Source organism: Heloderma suspectum, chromosome 6 (assembly GCF_057233095.1).
Source record: "Heloderma suspectum isolate Gila_16-S chromosome 6, 16-S_ref, whole genome shotgun sequence".
NCBI lineage: Eukaryota > Metazoa > Chordata > Lepidosauria > Squamata > Helodermatidae > Heloderma > Heloderma suspectum.
Window position 1 is genome coordinate 51,351,954 of NC_139463.1, and position 15,043 is coordinate 51,366,996.

General features: G+C 55.7%; 1 protein-coding gene across 2 annotated transcripts in view; it reads left to right on the top strand.

Moving 5' to 3' along the window:
• Window positions 1-5,933, top strand: part of LOC146340845 (PH and SEC7 domain-containing protein 4-like) — a 32,062-nt gene extending 26,129 nt beyond the window's left edge. For both annotated transcript variants that reach the window (XM_084804272.1, XM_084804273.1), the window contains 6 exons: window positions 920-1,095; window positions 1,396-1,466; window positions 2,005-2,150; window positions 3,193-3,337; window positions 3,570-3,713; window positions 4,166-5,933. In XM_084804272.1, coding sequence (XP_084660398.1) covers window positions 920-1,095; window positions 1,396-1,466; window positions 2,005-2,150; window positions 3,193-3,337; window positions 3,570-3,713; window positions 4,166-4,411 — 928 coding nt within the window. In that variant the 3' untranslated portion in view covers window positions 4,412-5,933. The remainder of the gene's footprint in view (window positions 1-919; window positions 1,096-1,395; window positions 1,467-2,004; window positions 2,151-3,192; window positions 3,338-3,569; window positions 3,714-4,165) is intronic.
• Window positions 5,934-15,043: the final 9,110 nt, after the last annotated feature.

Genomic DNA, 15,043 nt, shown 5'->3' on the forward strand with positions numbered 1-15,043 from the left:
CAAGTCTCCCACTTGCTTGCCTACCCAGAGAATAAAAGTTGTCGCCCTTTTCGTTGTTGCTGCCTCCCCCTTTTTTGAGAGTCTTGTCCACATAGATCTTCTTTGCCTTGTATTCCTCCTCCTTCCTCCCTGTGTATTCGTGAGGGGTGAGAAAGGCCAGGGGATGGTTTTAGTTATTTGCTGGCTTGTGGCAGTTTCCCTTGTTAACCATTTTGTAGGTTGTTGTTTTTATTCGTAATGTTTTATGTTCTACACTGAGTATATATTATTTTTAATAATCGGTTCAGAAATACTTCAAATGAATAAATATTTTTATTTATTTATGGTATTTCTCTACTGCCTTTCTGAAGTTCACAAACAATTCAGAAGATAAAATAATCAAATAAAACATAGTAAAACACTAAAAGCAACCTTAAAAAACTTAATAACAATTTTAGGAGCCTAGTTCCAAAGTATCTCAACTCCCTTTCTGAATGCAGGGAATGTAGAGTGGAGTCCCAGCTCCACAGAGAGTGCATGCCAGAGTTTGGGAGCAACCTAGGAGAAGGCCCTTTCCCACACGCCTGACATGTTGGGCCTCTCTGCAAGCAAGGCTGCCAGAGGGCTTCCCCTGCTGATCTTGGTAACTGAGCAAATTCATACTGAGACATGTGGTTCCTCAGATAGCCAGGCCCTAAGCTGTTTAGAGCTTTAAAGGTTGAAACCAACACCTTAATTTGAGCCTGGAAAACAATTGGCAGCCAGTGCAGATCTTTCAGTATTGGGGTGATGTGGCCATGATCCTGTGCACCAGTTAGCAGCCTAGTTCTGCACCAATCCAAGCTTCCGGATGCTCTTCCAAGGCAGCCCCACTTCGAGCACACTGAAAGCGGCCTCTCTCTTTGGATGGGCCCATGCAGTCTCTCGCTCCCCCCTGCAGGGACGAGGAAGAGTCCCTCGGCAGCAAGATGCTCCAGCCCTCTGCGTCCAGGAGCAGCTTATCCGGCCAGAAGAAAAACAACCCCTTTCTGAGCTTGCTGCACGACCCTGGCGCGAAGACGTACCGGCAGGGCCTGCTTGCTCGCAAGGTGCACGCCGAGGCCGATGGCAAAAAGAGTGAGTGCCGGTGCCTGGCCATGGACTAGCAGCCCTGCAACAGATGTGCAAGATGTGGGCCCCTGGGGGGCTGTGTCGGTGGCCTAGATGGGGGGAGGAGGATCTTTTAGTCTCGCAATCCGTGGTTCTCCTGTGGGAAGTGCTGGGTTCCCACAGGTACGATGCCCTGGGGCCAACGGGCCAGATCAGTTGCAGGGCTTCTTGTCTCAAGGGCCTCTTCTGTGCCAAGGCCCCAAACAGCTGCAGTGGGAGGAGGGCAAAAGCTCGCCTGACCCCCTCCCCTCTGTCCCTCCTCCGCAGCACCCTGGGGCAAGAGAGGCTGGAAGATGTTCCACACCGTGCTGAAGGGGACCGTTCTCTACTTCCTCAAGGTAACAGAGGGCTGGATCCGGGAGACCTACGAGATCCTCGGGCCCCAGGTGCCTCCACTGAGGGGCGTCCACCATGTCGGGGCCAGAGCCACAGTGTCTCCTGGGGGAGCCGTGAGGGGCTGTACAGGAGACGGGCCCACGTGGAGCCCGGGCAGCACCAAGGTGTGGCCTGCATCCATAGCTCTGTCCACCCCCTCAGCAGCGTGAGGGCTTACAAAGGCCTGTGCTGGGCCTGGACTGGCTCTTGTTCCAGTTTCCTCCGTTCTGTTCTGAGCTACCAGGCTGTGGCGCCCCCGTCCGCCCCGCCCGCATCCACCGGAGCCCAAGAATGTCACCTACTCCAGGGATGTTTCCGTGCCGGCTGACCCTTGGTCCTGGCTTCTAGGCACCACCTGGCGGCACACATGCTGTCCCCGAGGCCCCCTGGCTCTGGTCTGCTAGGACTGGCTGCGGTCCCTGGGGGTCGTCTGCCTCCAGCCTCTCTGTCTGACCCTGGCGGCTCTGGGCCTGTCCTTTCAGTTTGCCTCTGTCCACACAGGATGAGGGTCGGCCGGAGGCCTCTGGTGCAGACGAGCCCATTGGGGTGCATCACGCCCTGGCAGAGAAGGCCAGTCAGTACACCAAGCGGCTGCACGTCTTCCGGCTCCAGACTGCCGACTGGCGCGTCTTCCTCTTCCAAGCCCCGTGCGTATCTGCAAAGCTCTGGCCCTGCCACGCGTTCAGGACACGTGCCTGCTCCCTAGCTGGGGCTCCGGCTCCCACCGCCTTGGGCAGGAAGGGGAGTGTGCCGAACCGTCCGGGCCAAAAGGTGGCAGCCCTCTCTCCGCCTCCGGCCTCTCTGTCCAGGGCCCCCCTCTGTCCAGCCCAGGGGGCAGCTTCACAGGACAAAAACGACGACTAGTTTGGAGAGTAGCGTGGACAATGTTGTTATTAAAACTGAAGACGTAGAGCTGCGTGGCCTCTCACAGAGAACCACTGAACTAAACTGTCACACCATTAACTAGCCGTAATGATCCAGCTAGTTCAGCCCGCGTAGGCAAACGCTTCAATAGTTTGGATGCATGTTCTGAATGGAGAGATGTGCTTGATCTCTGGCACGCCTCTGCCGTTCTGACAAATGGCTGTCCTCATGGATCCGTTATAGCGCAAATTAAATGTTCAGGCAGGTCCAGCCCTTGTGCGCTGCCCTCTCAGTGACTCTGTGGGGCAGCGGTTGCAGCTGGTCCCATTTTACAGATTGGCGCGGTGGTAAATTCATTCCCTGGCAGAGGGTAGGGGCAGTAGTGAACCCAGTTCTGCTGGGTCAAAACCCAGCTGTGCCCACTGGAGCATGCATCAGGGGCTGTTGTTGTGTGTAGAACGTGCCTTATTATTCGACAGCCAGAGTTATATTTCTTAATTGCAATTTGCAGTGAAGCTACGCTTAACCGTGTGCACTTACTGCTTGCTTGCGGGGCCCCAAATGCTGTGTCTGTGTCTGCGTGTGGCCCTTCCCACTAGCGTGCCGGGCCAGCTCCTCCGAGCATCCCGCCGCTGCACCTGGATCTTCCTCAGTAGCTCCGTCAGACTGAATGCTGCTGCCACAAGGGAAGCGCAGCCCTGCCGCAGGAGGGGTCCTGGGGGGGGCAGCCATGAGGCAACCTGGGCTCACTAAGCAGAAATGGCTCTGCACCATGCTCTTGGTTCTGGGTGAACGAGCTCTGTGCCCTCCCCTCCCCGTCTTTAGCACCTCCGAGGAAATGAGCTCGTGGATTTCCCGCATCAACCTCGTGGCTGCCATGTTCTCCTCCCCACCCTTCCCAGCAGCTGTGGGCTCCCAACGGAAGTTCATTCGGCCAATCCTCCCGACTGCGCCCTGCAAGAACTCCCTGGTGAGATGGAGAGTCATGGGGGTGGGGTGGGGTCTCTCTCGGGCTTCTCAGCAGCTGCATCTGTAGAGAAGCCAGAGTGAAATAGCAGGACAGTTAAGAAGGAGCGAGAGCCCACCAGCCACAGCTCCCACCCCCAAAGCGTTCTGAATGTGGCCTCAGGCACAGCCCCTGGGCCTCTGCTCACGGCAGCTGCGTGAGAAAATCGGGGCACAAGTTGTTTCCCTTGTTGCAGGAGGACCAGCACCTTGCCCATGAGGGCTGCATGGACAGGGTGTCAGATGATCTCCTGCAGCACCAGCGGAACCTTCCGGACAAACGTGGCCGTGGCCGGGACCTGGAGGAGTATCAGCTCAAGAAGGAGTACTTGCTCTATGAGGTGCACAAAGTGGGCGGTGGGCACTGTCTCTCGCAGCAGCAGAGCTTTACGAATTGTGCTCTGTGGGGTGGGGGGAAGAAACTGTCCCCAGGAGTGGACTAGCACTGCTTCCCCCACAGTGGGGGAGGGGAATATGTGAAATTCCCCACATTCAATTTGCAAAAGTGGATATATAGCACTTTATGGGGCAAGGTTTTGTAAATGGTTGGTTGGCATGCAGTTTTGGATTGTAGGTAACCACTTTTGCATCGCCAAAACATAAATCATGGAGATTTATTCCATCTTTACTCTTGGGGTAAGTGTGTGTGTGTGTGTGTGTGTGTGTGAGGGACAGAGAGAGTCGGGGAGGGATCTGTCACAGGGGAAAACCTCCCCCACCCCCCAGCCCTGGCCAGGGACGTCACTCCGCCGTGTCAGCCGCAGACAGCACGTCTCCCTCTTCCCTTGTGCAGAAGCGCCGGTACGAGACGTATGTGAGGCTCCTGGAGGCGAGGCTCAGCAGTGCCACGGAGGACCTTGACCAGTGGGAGACTCAGCTGGGAGAAGCTGCGGAGAGCTGCCCGGGCCTGCAGAAGTCCCACTCCAGCCCCGCCCTGAACGTGGAGGCGCTGCCCGCGGGCGTCAAGGTGAAGCGGAACGTCTCCGAGCGCAGGACGGTTCGCAGAGTCATCCCCAGGCGCAACAAGCATTTACTGTGACAGCCTCGGGACTCGCGCCTGGCCAGGCTGATGAGGGGCACGACGGGGAGGCGCTGCGCTTTCCGACGAAGGCGGCAAGCGGCACTCGCGGGATGCGGGCACCAGGCGGCGCCACCTCACAGCGAGCCGGAGGCCGCAGCCCCTCCTGGTCCAGCCGTGTGGACGCCACGCGCTGCGGCTGGCGCGCCTGCGCGGGACGTCCCAGGTGCTCCGCGTCGGGCCTTGGCCAGATCAGCCTCCAGCCGGGAGGCTCGGGAATGTGCCTTGCCCGGGGCTGGGCTCCGCTTCTGGGGCTCAGCCCCGCTGGCCTTCTGACCCGAATGCTCAGCTGCTGCTGGTGCAGCTGGGGCCGTTGTGCAATAAACGGAGGCAGAATCTGGACGGCGTGGTGGGGCTGTTGGAACTCCCCCCGATGGCGCGCACAGGCGGGGATCGCCCAGGGCAGCCCGGGCGCTGTCCCCGGTCCCCGCCCAGCCAGCCCGGGCTGCCCCCGGGAAGGATCCTGCTCCTCCCACGCAGTAGCAATAGAGGGCGGCGAGCGGGCCAGAGGCGCAGCAAGCGCGTGGGGCCGGGAGCGGGGGGAGCCCTGCCGGCTTCCGTGAGGAGGCCGGGAGCGGCAGCGCTCCAGCAGCAGCATGGAGGCCCCTCCCCATCCCCAGAGTTCGACCCCATCCCTGCTTGGCTGCCCTTACCGTCAGCGGCAGGCCAGCCTCCCAGCAGGCCCCAGGGCGCACGGTGGTGTGTGGCCGGCTGGCCTGGGCCTGGCCGTGCTCTGCGAGGGGCTCTGCAGGGGAGCAAGGCTGCCGAGCAGTGTCCTGCGAAGCCTGGAAGGAGCCAGGAGGCCTTGTGCAGAACGGGCCGGCTGAGGGTGTGCGGCTCCCCGTCCCAGTGGCCGTCTGTGGGAGGGCAGGTCTGCTGCCAGCCTGGGCTCCCTCCTGCCCCTTAGAACGGGGGGGGGGGGGGCAAGGCTTGTGCCCCTGGCCAGAGGCAGCATGAGGCCGGGAGGGAGCGCTGGCGGGGGTCCCCTCTGTGCCCGCGGCTCCGCCGTCCCAGGGCACGGGCGGCTGCTCGGGGACCTTCCGCCTGGACTTGCGGTGGCTTTGGGGATGCACGGGAGAGCCCCTGCGAGGGCCGCTGCGGGAGAGGGGCAACCCCGCTGGCCCAACCGGGGCTGCCAGGCGTGTGCGTCCGCACGGCCCGAAGGCGGATCCCAGGCCCTCTCCGCCCCCGCGTCCCCACCACCGCCCGCTCCGCAGCGCGGACGGCGAGGCAGCGGCTCCAGCAGAGGCACCGACGGAACTCGGCTGGCCACGAGCGGCGGCAGGGCGAGCACGGCCTCACCCTTCCTCCGGAGGGGCCGCGCGGGCAGGCCGTGAGGGCGTCGCGGCCGCCGCGGGCCCCGTGCAGCAGCGGCAGGCAGGCCAGCGGGGGCGCCATGCGCAAACAAGACAGGCGGCCGCTGGCTCCCGCCACCCGGGCGCCCCCGCCGCCGCGCGTCTGCTCTCCGCCAGGGCGAGCTGGGCCGGCGGCAGCGGTGGGCCTGGCTGGGCGACTGCCGAGGGCCCGCCCCGGCAGGTGCGCCAGCCGTGCGCCTCGGCGGCTCCTGCCTCGCTCCGGCGCGGCCGGGCGGCGGCGCAGCAGGTGCCGCGGTCTCCCGGCTGCCTGGCAAGCGAGTGCTGCCGGGAGCGGGACAGGCGCCGCGGCGACCGTTCCGGCGCGACGGGAGCCTCGAGGGAGGGCGCCAGGGGCCCAGCCGCGGAGCCCCCGAGGGAGGCGCCGCCGCAGCCCGCGTGACAGCCGCGAGCCAGTTTCCGGGCTGCCCCCGGGAGGGCGCGCGCGCCTCCGTGCCTGGGCGGGCTGCTTGCGGCCTTCTGGGCACGGCGGGCCCCCCCGCCCTTCGCGCGCTGGGGAGGCGGCCGTGGGGCTCGCCGGCGCTGGGGGGCCCTTCGCGGCCGCTGCGGGTGGGCGCCGTTCTCGACGCCGCGCGCCGCCCCTGTGCCCGGTCTTCCCGCCCGAAGGGCCGGGCCCGCGGGGAGCGCCGCGCCTCCCCTCGGCGCGCGGCCCGGCTCTCGCGGGCGGGGAGGGCCGGGCCGGCTCCTCGGAGCTCGACCGGGCTCGAGCCGCTCCCGCGGCCACTGCTGCGTGGGGGGCTCGCGCCGGGCGCAGGCCCAGGGGCGCGCGCGTCGAGGCCGGGCGCGCCGCTTCCCAGCCCGAGGCGGGCGGCTTGGCGCCCAGATGCTGCAGGGCGGGAGGGCAGAGGCCACGATCCTTTAGATGGCCACATCTGTGTAATCCGCCTTTTACTTTCCGCCCCACGGAGTTTTATTTCCTGCTGTCCTGCCACCTCCTCTGCTTGACAGCTGGGGCGCGCACAGAACTGCTTGCTTGGCGGCGGGCAGAAGCCGGTCAGGCAAAGGGGGCCTTCAGGCGGTCTGCGACCCGGCCGTTGGGTGGGCGAGCCGGGAGCAGAGGCGTGTCGCAGGCGGGGGGCCTGCTGCCTGCTTTTCCCTCGGACCGCAGCTTGGCCGCTGACGTCGGCTGCTCCACGGACAGCCTGGAGTGCTCTGCAGGCTGGCCCAGGCCCTGCGGCCACCCAGATTCCCAGAGCGAGAGGCCGCCCTCCCCCCGCCCTTCAAGGTTCTCTGGGCAGAACGCAAGCATCTCCCTACTCTCATTTTAGCTCTGGAAGATAGGTCAGGTTGCAGTGGCCCCAGGGTCACCCAGTCGGCCTTTGAACCAGGGTCTCCTCGGCCCTCACCATTGCTCTTTACCACACAGGCTCTCGAAACAGCCTAGGATCCTACCATTTGCACAGGAAGACAAAGCACCCCCCCCCCAAATTAGGGGCCATTCTGCCCAAGGGCAGCCAGGCCCTGCCCTGAGCATTAAGCAATAGCCCCCAGCAGGCTGCAGGAGGTTGACCCTACAGGAGGAAGGGCTCGGAGCTCCTTGGCTCCTTCATGCGCATGCCGGACAGCAGGGAGGCAGAAGGGAGCCTTTGGCATCCTCTCACTCCTGCCTCGCCCTGTTTTAGTCCTACATAGCCTGGCACTCTTAGGCCCCTGACAGCAAGAATGTGGCTGAAGTTTTCCTGGAGGACCACAGACAGGGACAGAGATGAACTTGGGGGTGGGACACCTCAACCAGCCACCCCCAATCCTCTTTGTTGTGGAAGTCATCCCTGGATACCTCTTTTGCCTGCAGGTTGGCAAAACTGCTCTCCCTCCTTGTGGGACGGTAGTTCGAGGCAAGAGCCTGGATGTGGCCCAGCAGCCTCCAGTTGCAGACCCCACCCTTCGCTCGCGAAAAGGTCTGCCATAGCAAGGCGCCCGGTGGAGAGTGTGAGCCCCCCCCAGGCCTGCTGGCCAGAGCGTGTGTGCGGGAGCAAGAGAGGCAGAGTGTGCCCAGGCAGCCCAAGGCCTTGCGCCTCCCGGATGGGTCCTGCTTCTCGTCTCATTAACTGCAGGGAAATGACCCTGTTGTTTCTCCATCGTGTAGAAGCAAGCATGCTCGTTAAGGCTTGATTGGCTTTGGCTGGTAACGTCTCCAGTGGCTTTACGAGGCTTGACCCGAGGCTGAGGTTTGGATTGAGGGTTTTGAACATGAAATGAGGTGCAGCAGGAAAACGTATGAGAGAGGAAAAGCCAGGAGCAGGCAGCTCCTGAAGTGTAACTAACTCTCTGCTTTTTTAAAAAAATCAGCTTATTTCCTCATTTATGAGCTGGAGTTTGCCAAACCCTCTTCAAGCATTTTATCACCCACATGAGCATAGCCAAGGCTGCTTAATGAGATGTATGGATTGCTGCATTTCCTTGCCAGGAAAAGGGAATAAAATACATTTCAAAATCTAGACTATCCAAACCACGGCATCACCTTTGCAATCGCTTCTGGAGTGGATTGCGACTGTATCGCAGTGTTGAACTAGGCTAACAGACTGGGAGGTGGCGAGACCTTTCGGGTGCCCAGATCTGGCAGGAGGAGTTGGGTTTCAGGTTCAAAGAGTTTGCCTCCAGATGGGACTCGTCTAGCACCGGCCAGTCGTTGCTGTTCTGCTTTTGGTTGCATGTAGGTTTGCAACACCATTTCTACACCAGGGGAGAGCAACACTCAGCTCTCCATGGTCTGGATGAAGGCAGAGGTGTGGCGTTGCCCCTCGATGGCCATAGGGGTGCGGCCGCATCCCCTGACATCATTTGGCTCCTGGCATAGCAGCACCCAAGAGGGCTTGCCCTGGCACTCACAAAGCCTTTGCTATCCTCTGAACAGTCACCACCTACCCCAGAAATGGGAAGGGAGTAATCCCAGCCTTGGAAAGAATATAGAGCTGGCAGAGGACATGAGAGTGACATTCATTCTTACGTCCTCTCTCAGTTCTAGGTATTTTTCAAGGCTGTGATCAGCATTTGAGTAGACCAACAGAAAGCAGAGTGACCAGGGAGCTGTACTCACAGGGGATTTGCTGCGAGTTGGGAGCATTTTGAGGTCGTTGGCAGTAGATGACGTCATGGCCAATCTGCAGCCACCCTGGAGATTTCTAGTGGAAAAGCTGGATTTCTGAGACTACTTTTACTCCATTTTATTTCTTTAATTCATGTTCTCCGTGCTTCCTCCGCATTTACTTTGGCATGATAACCCTGCCCAAGGGTGTGTCTTTCACCCAGCTGTGACCTCACTGAGCCCTTCCAGTCGTCAGAATTGCCCAGCTCTCCCATTTCACCAGTAATAATCTTCCATGATGATGCACTTCTCTGATGTTTGCATTATTTCGTTTCTCCATTATTGTGTTAAATTGTGTCTCCAATATTGTGTAAAATCAATTTTTTTATGTTATGTAAAGTCGCTTCTCCAATATGGTGAGGGCTCTGAAACCTGTCATTGCAAGCAGGGAGAAAGTGCCCAGAGAAGGAGAAAGGTGACGTGTGTGTGTAAGCAATAACTCAAAATAGTGTGTGTGGGGGATGCTCTCAGGGAGAACCTTCAGATGCTACCCTGGGAATCAGGGATTTTGGCTTCTTCATTGAAAAGTATTTTGGGGAAACTGGGGGGGGAGCAATAACTGCAATAGCTTTTCAGAATGGGGTGAAATGGGGGGGCTCTCATAGGGAGCCTTCAGATGCTGCACTTGAGAATCGGGGATTTTGGCTTCTGGCAAAAGGGGGAGGGGAAGCCTGGACAGGGGCAGGAAACAAGCTTCTCTCATTGGTTAAGCAGCCCCTGCCAGGTTGATAATGTTCCATTTTACTCCCCTTTGCCCAAATCTGGAAGTATGTTCCTGTGTGACCCCTGAAAATTGGATTTGAAAGGTATGGTACACTTGGCTTATCTTGCTTCATGTGTCCTTGATGGACCAAAGCCAATTCCATGAACATCTGGATAATACTCCAACGTGCTTCTCATTATGTTGTCGTGAAGACCCCCCAGGAGGAAAAGTGGGGAAGCATCAGCTTAAAATGTTTAAAGAGAGGCAGACAGAAGAAGGTAAGCGGTGGGTAGAAGAGCAAAGTGGCCCAATTGGTTGGGTTGACAAATGTATGTCAAGGGTGAAAGAGACCAGGAGTCCCATGCTGCCAGGCTCGAGAGCGCTGTGTGCGCCGTTCGAGGGAGGTCAGCGGAGCCTGCAGCAGTCTCAGAATGCACTGGGACGCGGTGATGATTGCAGAGATGAATGAGCCCAAAGTAACATAAGATTCCATCCCACCCCCCCTTGCGGTGTACTCAGTTCAGTTGTGTGGATACAACTCAAATACCTTCAAAAAACAAAATTATTTTAAATATTCTAGTTCCACAACGATCATGACAACCAATAACAATTGCTTAAAACATTTGTTTGTACCCCTTTTAAAAAACAGAATTTATAGGAGAGTGCATTGGTATTGTGGGCACAACTTCTGAACTTATTTTTACCAGGTGTCTGCCATTTTACCTGCTGATACTGTTGAGATTGAAATGTAATGGTCACAACATTTCCTATCAAATTTAATATTTCTTATCTGTGACAGATCATGGATGGTTTGGAAAGATAAAGCTCCCTCGTTCTGTCATTGATGGGACATATCTGCTCGTACTTGCCCCTAAAGGACAGACGAACAAGCTTGTTAATGGCGTGAATCAAAATGTTCAGACTAGAAAACATTGGAGAGTCACAATAGAGCGCTGGCACACAGAACACCGGCTGTGATTTCCCCAGAGCCCTGCGGCAAACCAGGCCCCCTCCCCCATCCACAGAGAGGCAGCAAATGCGGTGGCCCTGCAGTGCGGTTGCTCCAGGCCTCACTGCCTTTCTAAATACCGCCCTAGCAGCAGTGAGGTGGGGTGGCCTGTGGGCCACTCTCGGCTTCCCTCCATGCGCTTCCTAGGACCGTTCGCTTCCCCAACCCAGGTGTCCGGTGTCCCTTTTGACTCCTTGATCAAGCTGCTGCCGTGAGGAGAAAGAACAGATGAGCAGGAAGGCAGCGAGGCACTCTTACGGATTTGGGAATCAAACGATGGCCTGGTGGAGCGGTCATGGACCAGCCACACCCTGTTCCACATGCGGAAGAGAAGTCAGGCGAAATGGGTGGCCCAAGGGCAGCTGAGATTTCCACGCCCACAACAGGGATGCTTGTGTAGCCAGACCTCCTCCTCTGCCTGCCTCTGCAAACAGAGAGGGAGTGCCACTCTATCCCATGGCTCCTGGAATTCCCAGGGTCCATAGGACTGCAGCCTCTTGACACGTCCTACATCCACTTTCCTCTGTGTACTTGCTTTTATAACCTTCCCTGGGTGAGATCAAGCTTTTCATCAACTAAAAAGGGTGTCCCTTGTTAATTGGGCAGGAGATTAAATAATTACTATTAAAAATAATTATTAATACAAATGCTTCAGATCGCTGCAGATGGTAAGCACCACCTTCAAAGAGGCATTGCTCCCTTTCACCCTTTTCTGTCTGTCACAGACCAGCAACTCCCTGTTCCGTGTGTGGAAGGGAGACCAGGCAAAGCGGTGGGGGCCTTTGCTCCTTTTTGCCCTTTCCTTTCTATGGCCTCTGTCATCACCAGGTGGGACTCTCCCCTGCCCCTCTGCCCTCCAGGCTCCAGCTGCCTCCATCAAACCATCCTTAGACCCCAGGTATCTCCTTGGTGGTGTGGGGTGTTGGTTATTAGATGTGGTGTGGATAACCCAAAAAGAAAAGAGGCCACAATGTTTCCAACAACGAAGTTTAAAATGTTACTGGGAAAATGTTAATGGGAAAAAAGGTTTAAAATCTGAATAGATACACACACACACCACACACAAAAAACCACACGAGCAATAGGGTACTAAAATAACCAGGAATAAATGCATCCAGCATCTTCGGCTCTGTCCCTATTTTATCCAAACCACATATCCAAGCAATACTGTGTTGCCCTAAGTCCAGCTCTCTCAACCAGTTCTCCACTTCCAGCAGCATTGACCCTTTCATCTAGCACTCTGGGTTCCTTTCCTTTTCTCTTTCTGCCTGCTTCTTCCTTAATCTTTCATCTTAAATATTTTCCCTCCCCAACTCTAACAGATCAGGAGGGTAGTTGGCCCTCTATTCAGTACCTTTGCCCTATACTCGGTTTGCCCTCTATTTGGTTTCCAGGGTGGTGTACAAGGAAGCATCCATGTCGTGGGTTGGTGGGGTCTGACCCACAACACAAGTCCCTGCTGTGGCCAGTCTGCCCAGAAGTGGACACAGATGGGCCGAGTTGGATGGGCAGGGAGGTGGTAGATGGAACAACTGCTTTGGCTTCATGTAAGAGGTGGAGGGAGCTACGGACGTGGAGGAGGGGGAAGGCCAGCAATGCACAGCCTCGGGACACCCGATGATGGCAGGCACAGCGGACCCGAGGCGTGCCCCCTCCCTGAAGTGGGAAGCAGCAGTGGAAAGAGCGCCTGGAGTCGCTCCCTGGGGCAAGGAGGGCTGCTCTCTCTTACGGAACACAGAGCAGGGTTTCAGGGCAGTGCTTTCCAACAAGAGAAAATGCAAACAGCTCTGAGACTTTGCTGGCAATGGCAGATGGATGATAGAGGATAAATTACTGTGGTAGCGAACAGTCCTGTTTTTGCATGGTTGGAATATCCTGAAGCTTAATACAGGGAAGTCTTGAAACAAACTTACCCAGCTGTCAGATTTGGACACTGTGCCCACCCTGTCCAAGTGGAGGATGCATCCAACCCTTGACAGCTGGGTAATGCTGCTTGAAGATTTCACTGTATCAAACAAAGGGTGATCCCAACCTATGCAAAGCAATAAAAACCATGGCAATGCCTGGGTAAAAAGCGAAGCCTCCGCCTGGCGCCAAAGCAGTCCATATTCCAACGGCCACTGCGCAGCTGGTCCTGGATTTTCTACTCTCACAGAACATCCAAGGTTTCCTGCTGCTGCCATGAAAGGCCTCAACCACTGCTGTCCCCTGCATGACCAGCCATTGAATAAAATAAAGGGGGGGGGGATTATCAAAATGCTAATGCGAAAAAGCAACCCATGCCTGGCCAATGGTGGTGACTAAAAACAAGATGGCAAGGCAAATGTTAAAGTGCAGAACTGCCAGAAATGAAGAAATGTGGTGCCAAGATGGCTCAGCCTCTAGGGAATGTCACTGCACACATCAAAACCATGTACCCCTCAAAGGCAAGAGAAGCACCATCCACAGGGATTAGGCTATTCTTTCAAAAAAATATATATTTTCTGTGATAGGAAACAAATGTTTTACTTATGGTGGCTACTAGGGTGGCTACTAGGAGGAGGGCTTTTTCTGCTGTAGCACCCCAGCTGTGGAATGACATCCCTAGTGAGGTTCGCCTGGCACCTACATTGTGTTCCTTCCCCCGCCAGGTGCCTTTTTATTTTCCCAGGCATTTTAGCATTTTAGCTTTCTAAACTTTTAGCTTTGCTGTTTTAAATCTGTATTTTAAACTTCTGCACTGCTGCAAGGTTTTATTGTGGTTGTATTGTTATATTGTGGTTTTAATGTTCTATATATTTTAAATTGTTTTATTGTGTGCTCCTTGGTTTTAGTTTTTGTGAACCGCCCAGAGAGCTTCGGCTATTGGGCGGTATGGAAATGAAATAAATAAAATTATGGGTGGGGGAGTGCCAACCCTGTTGGTTCTTCTGGACCTCTCTGCAGCTTTCAGTAGCATCAACCATGGTAAACGTCTGGATCATTTATCTGGGTTGGGCTTAGGAGGCATGGTGTTAAAGTGGAGCGGTCTCAGAAGGTGTTGGTGTGGGACATTTGTTCCACTCCATGGCCTATGGGGTACTGCAGGGTTTCATCTTGTCCCCCATGTTTTTTAACATCTACATGAAAACGCTGGAAGACATCATCCAGAGGTTTGGGCTGAAGTGTCATCAGTATGCTCTACCTCTCATTTTTATCCACGCACCCTAGGGAGGCTGTCAAACTCTTAAACCAGGGTCTGGAGTCTGATGAGGGTGAAGAACCTGAGACTTAATCTAGACAAGATAGCAATACTATGAGATAGGAAACCAACAATTCTGGATAGAACTTTACAAGTAGCCTTAGGGCTTCTTCACATTTAGCGAAGCCCCCGCAGCCTTACCTGAATCTTCTGGAATCTTCACAGGTTTAATGATCAGCAAAATACATACATCCCCCCCCCCACCGATTTTGCCTGTTTCCTCCCATATGTTTCATTTATTGCGTGATTTTGGTTTAATTCTGCATTTTTGGTGACTTTTAAAATGGTGGATTCTCCCTTGAAAACAATGCAAGAGGCATTGGAGGTTGATGACGTCATAAAAAGCACCCGTGAACTTCCATGAGTGAACAGTCACAAGTGCATGATATATTCCTTGTGCAGAGGTGCTCTGAGACAGGGTTTCACTCTCCTCAGGAGAGACCACGCACATAGTCTGGGAGACCCCCCAGAATCTGTGTTGACTGGGGAAGCTCAGGAGGCTGCAGTGTCCAGGAGTGGATTTTACTGACTCAGTCTGGTACGCCAGCTGAAGAGGATGGGCCTTGACTTGGTTATCCATGCTCTAATGATGTCCAGGATAGACTAATGTGCTCTGTGTGGGGCTGCCTTTGAAGTTCAGTCAGAAACTTCAGCTGGTGCAGAATGCACGGCCCAGGTGTTTTGGGGGGTGAGGCAGTCAGATCATGTATGGCCTATACTGCATCAGCTGCACTGGGTACCAGCGCTTTTCCATGCCCAATTTAAGTTGGTAGTTTTGACCTTTAAAGCCTTAAACTGGGACCAAATTACTTGGAAGAACTGCCTTCACCCTTATCAGCCTGCCAGCACTTTAAGATCAGCAACAGAGGTCCTTCTCACTTGCCCACCTTTGAGGACAGTTAGGTAGGCAGGTTCACAAAAAAGGGCCTTTTCCACAGTGGCCCCACACCTCTGGAATGGGTTGCCATTGAGAATCCATCAGGCCCCATCATTTCAGGCTTTTAGGAAGGCCCTGAAAACCCACTTGTTTACTTTGGTCTTCCCCTGATTATGTGTGTGTATTTATTGTTTATATATATATATATATATATATATATATATATATATATATATTTAGTTATTTTATGAAATTATATCACTCTATTTAATGTAAGTTACCTTGGGAGGAATCCTGCCCTAAAAGGTGGCCTAGAAATATTGTAA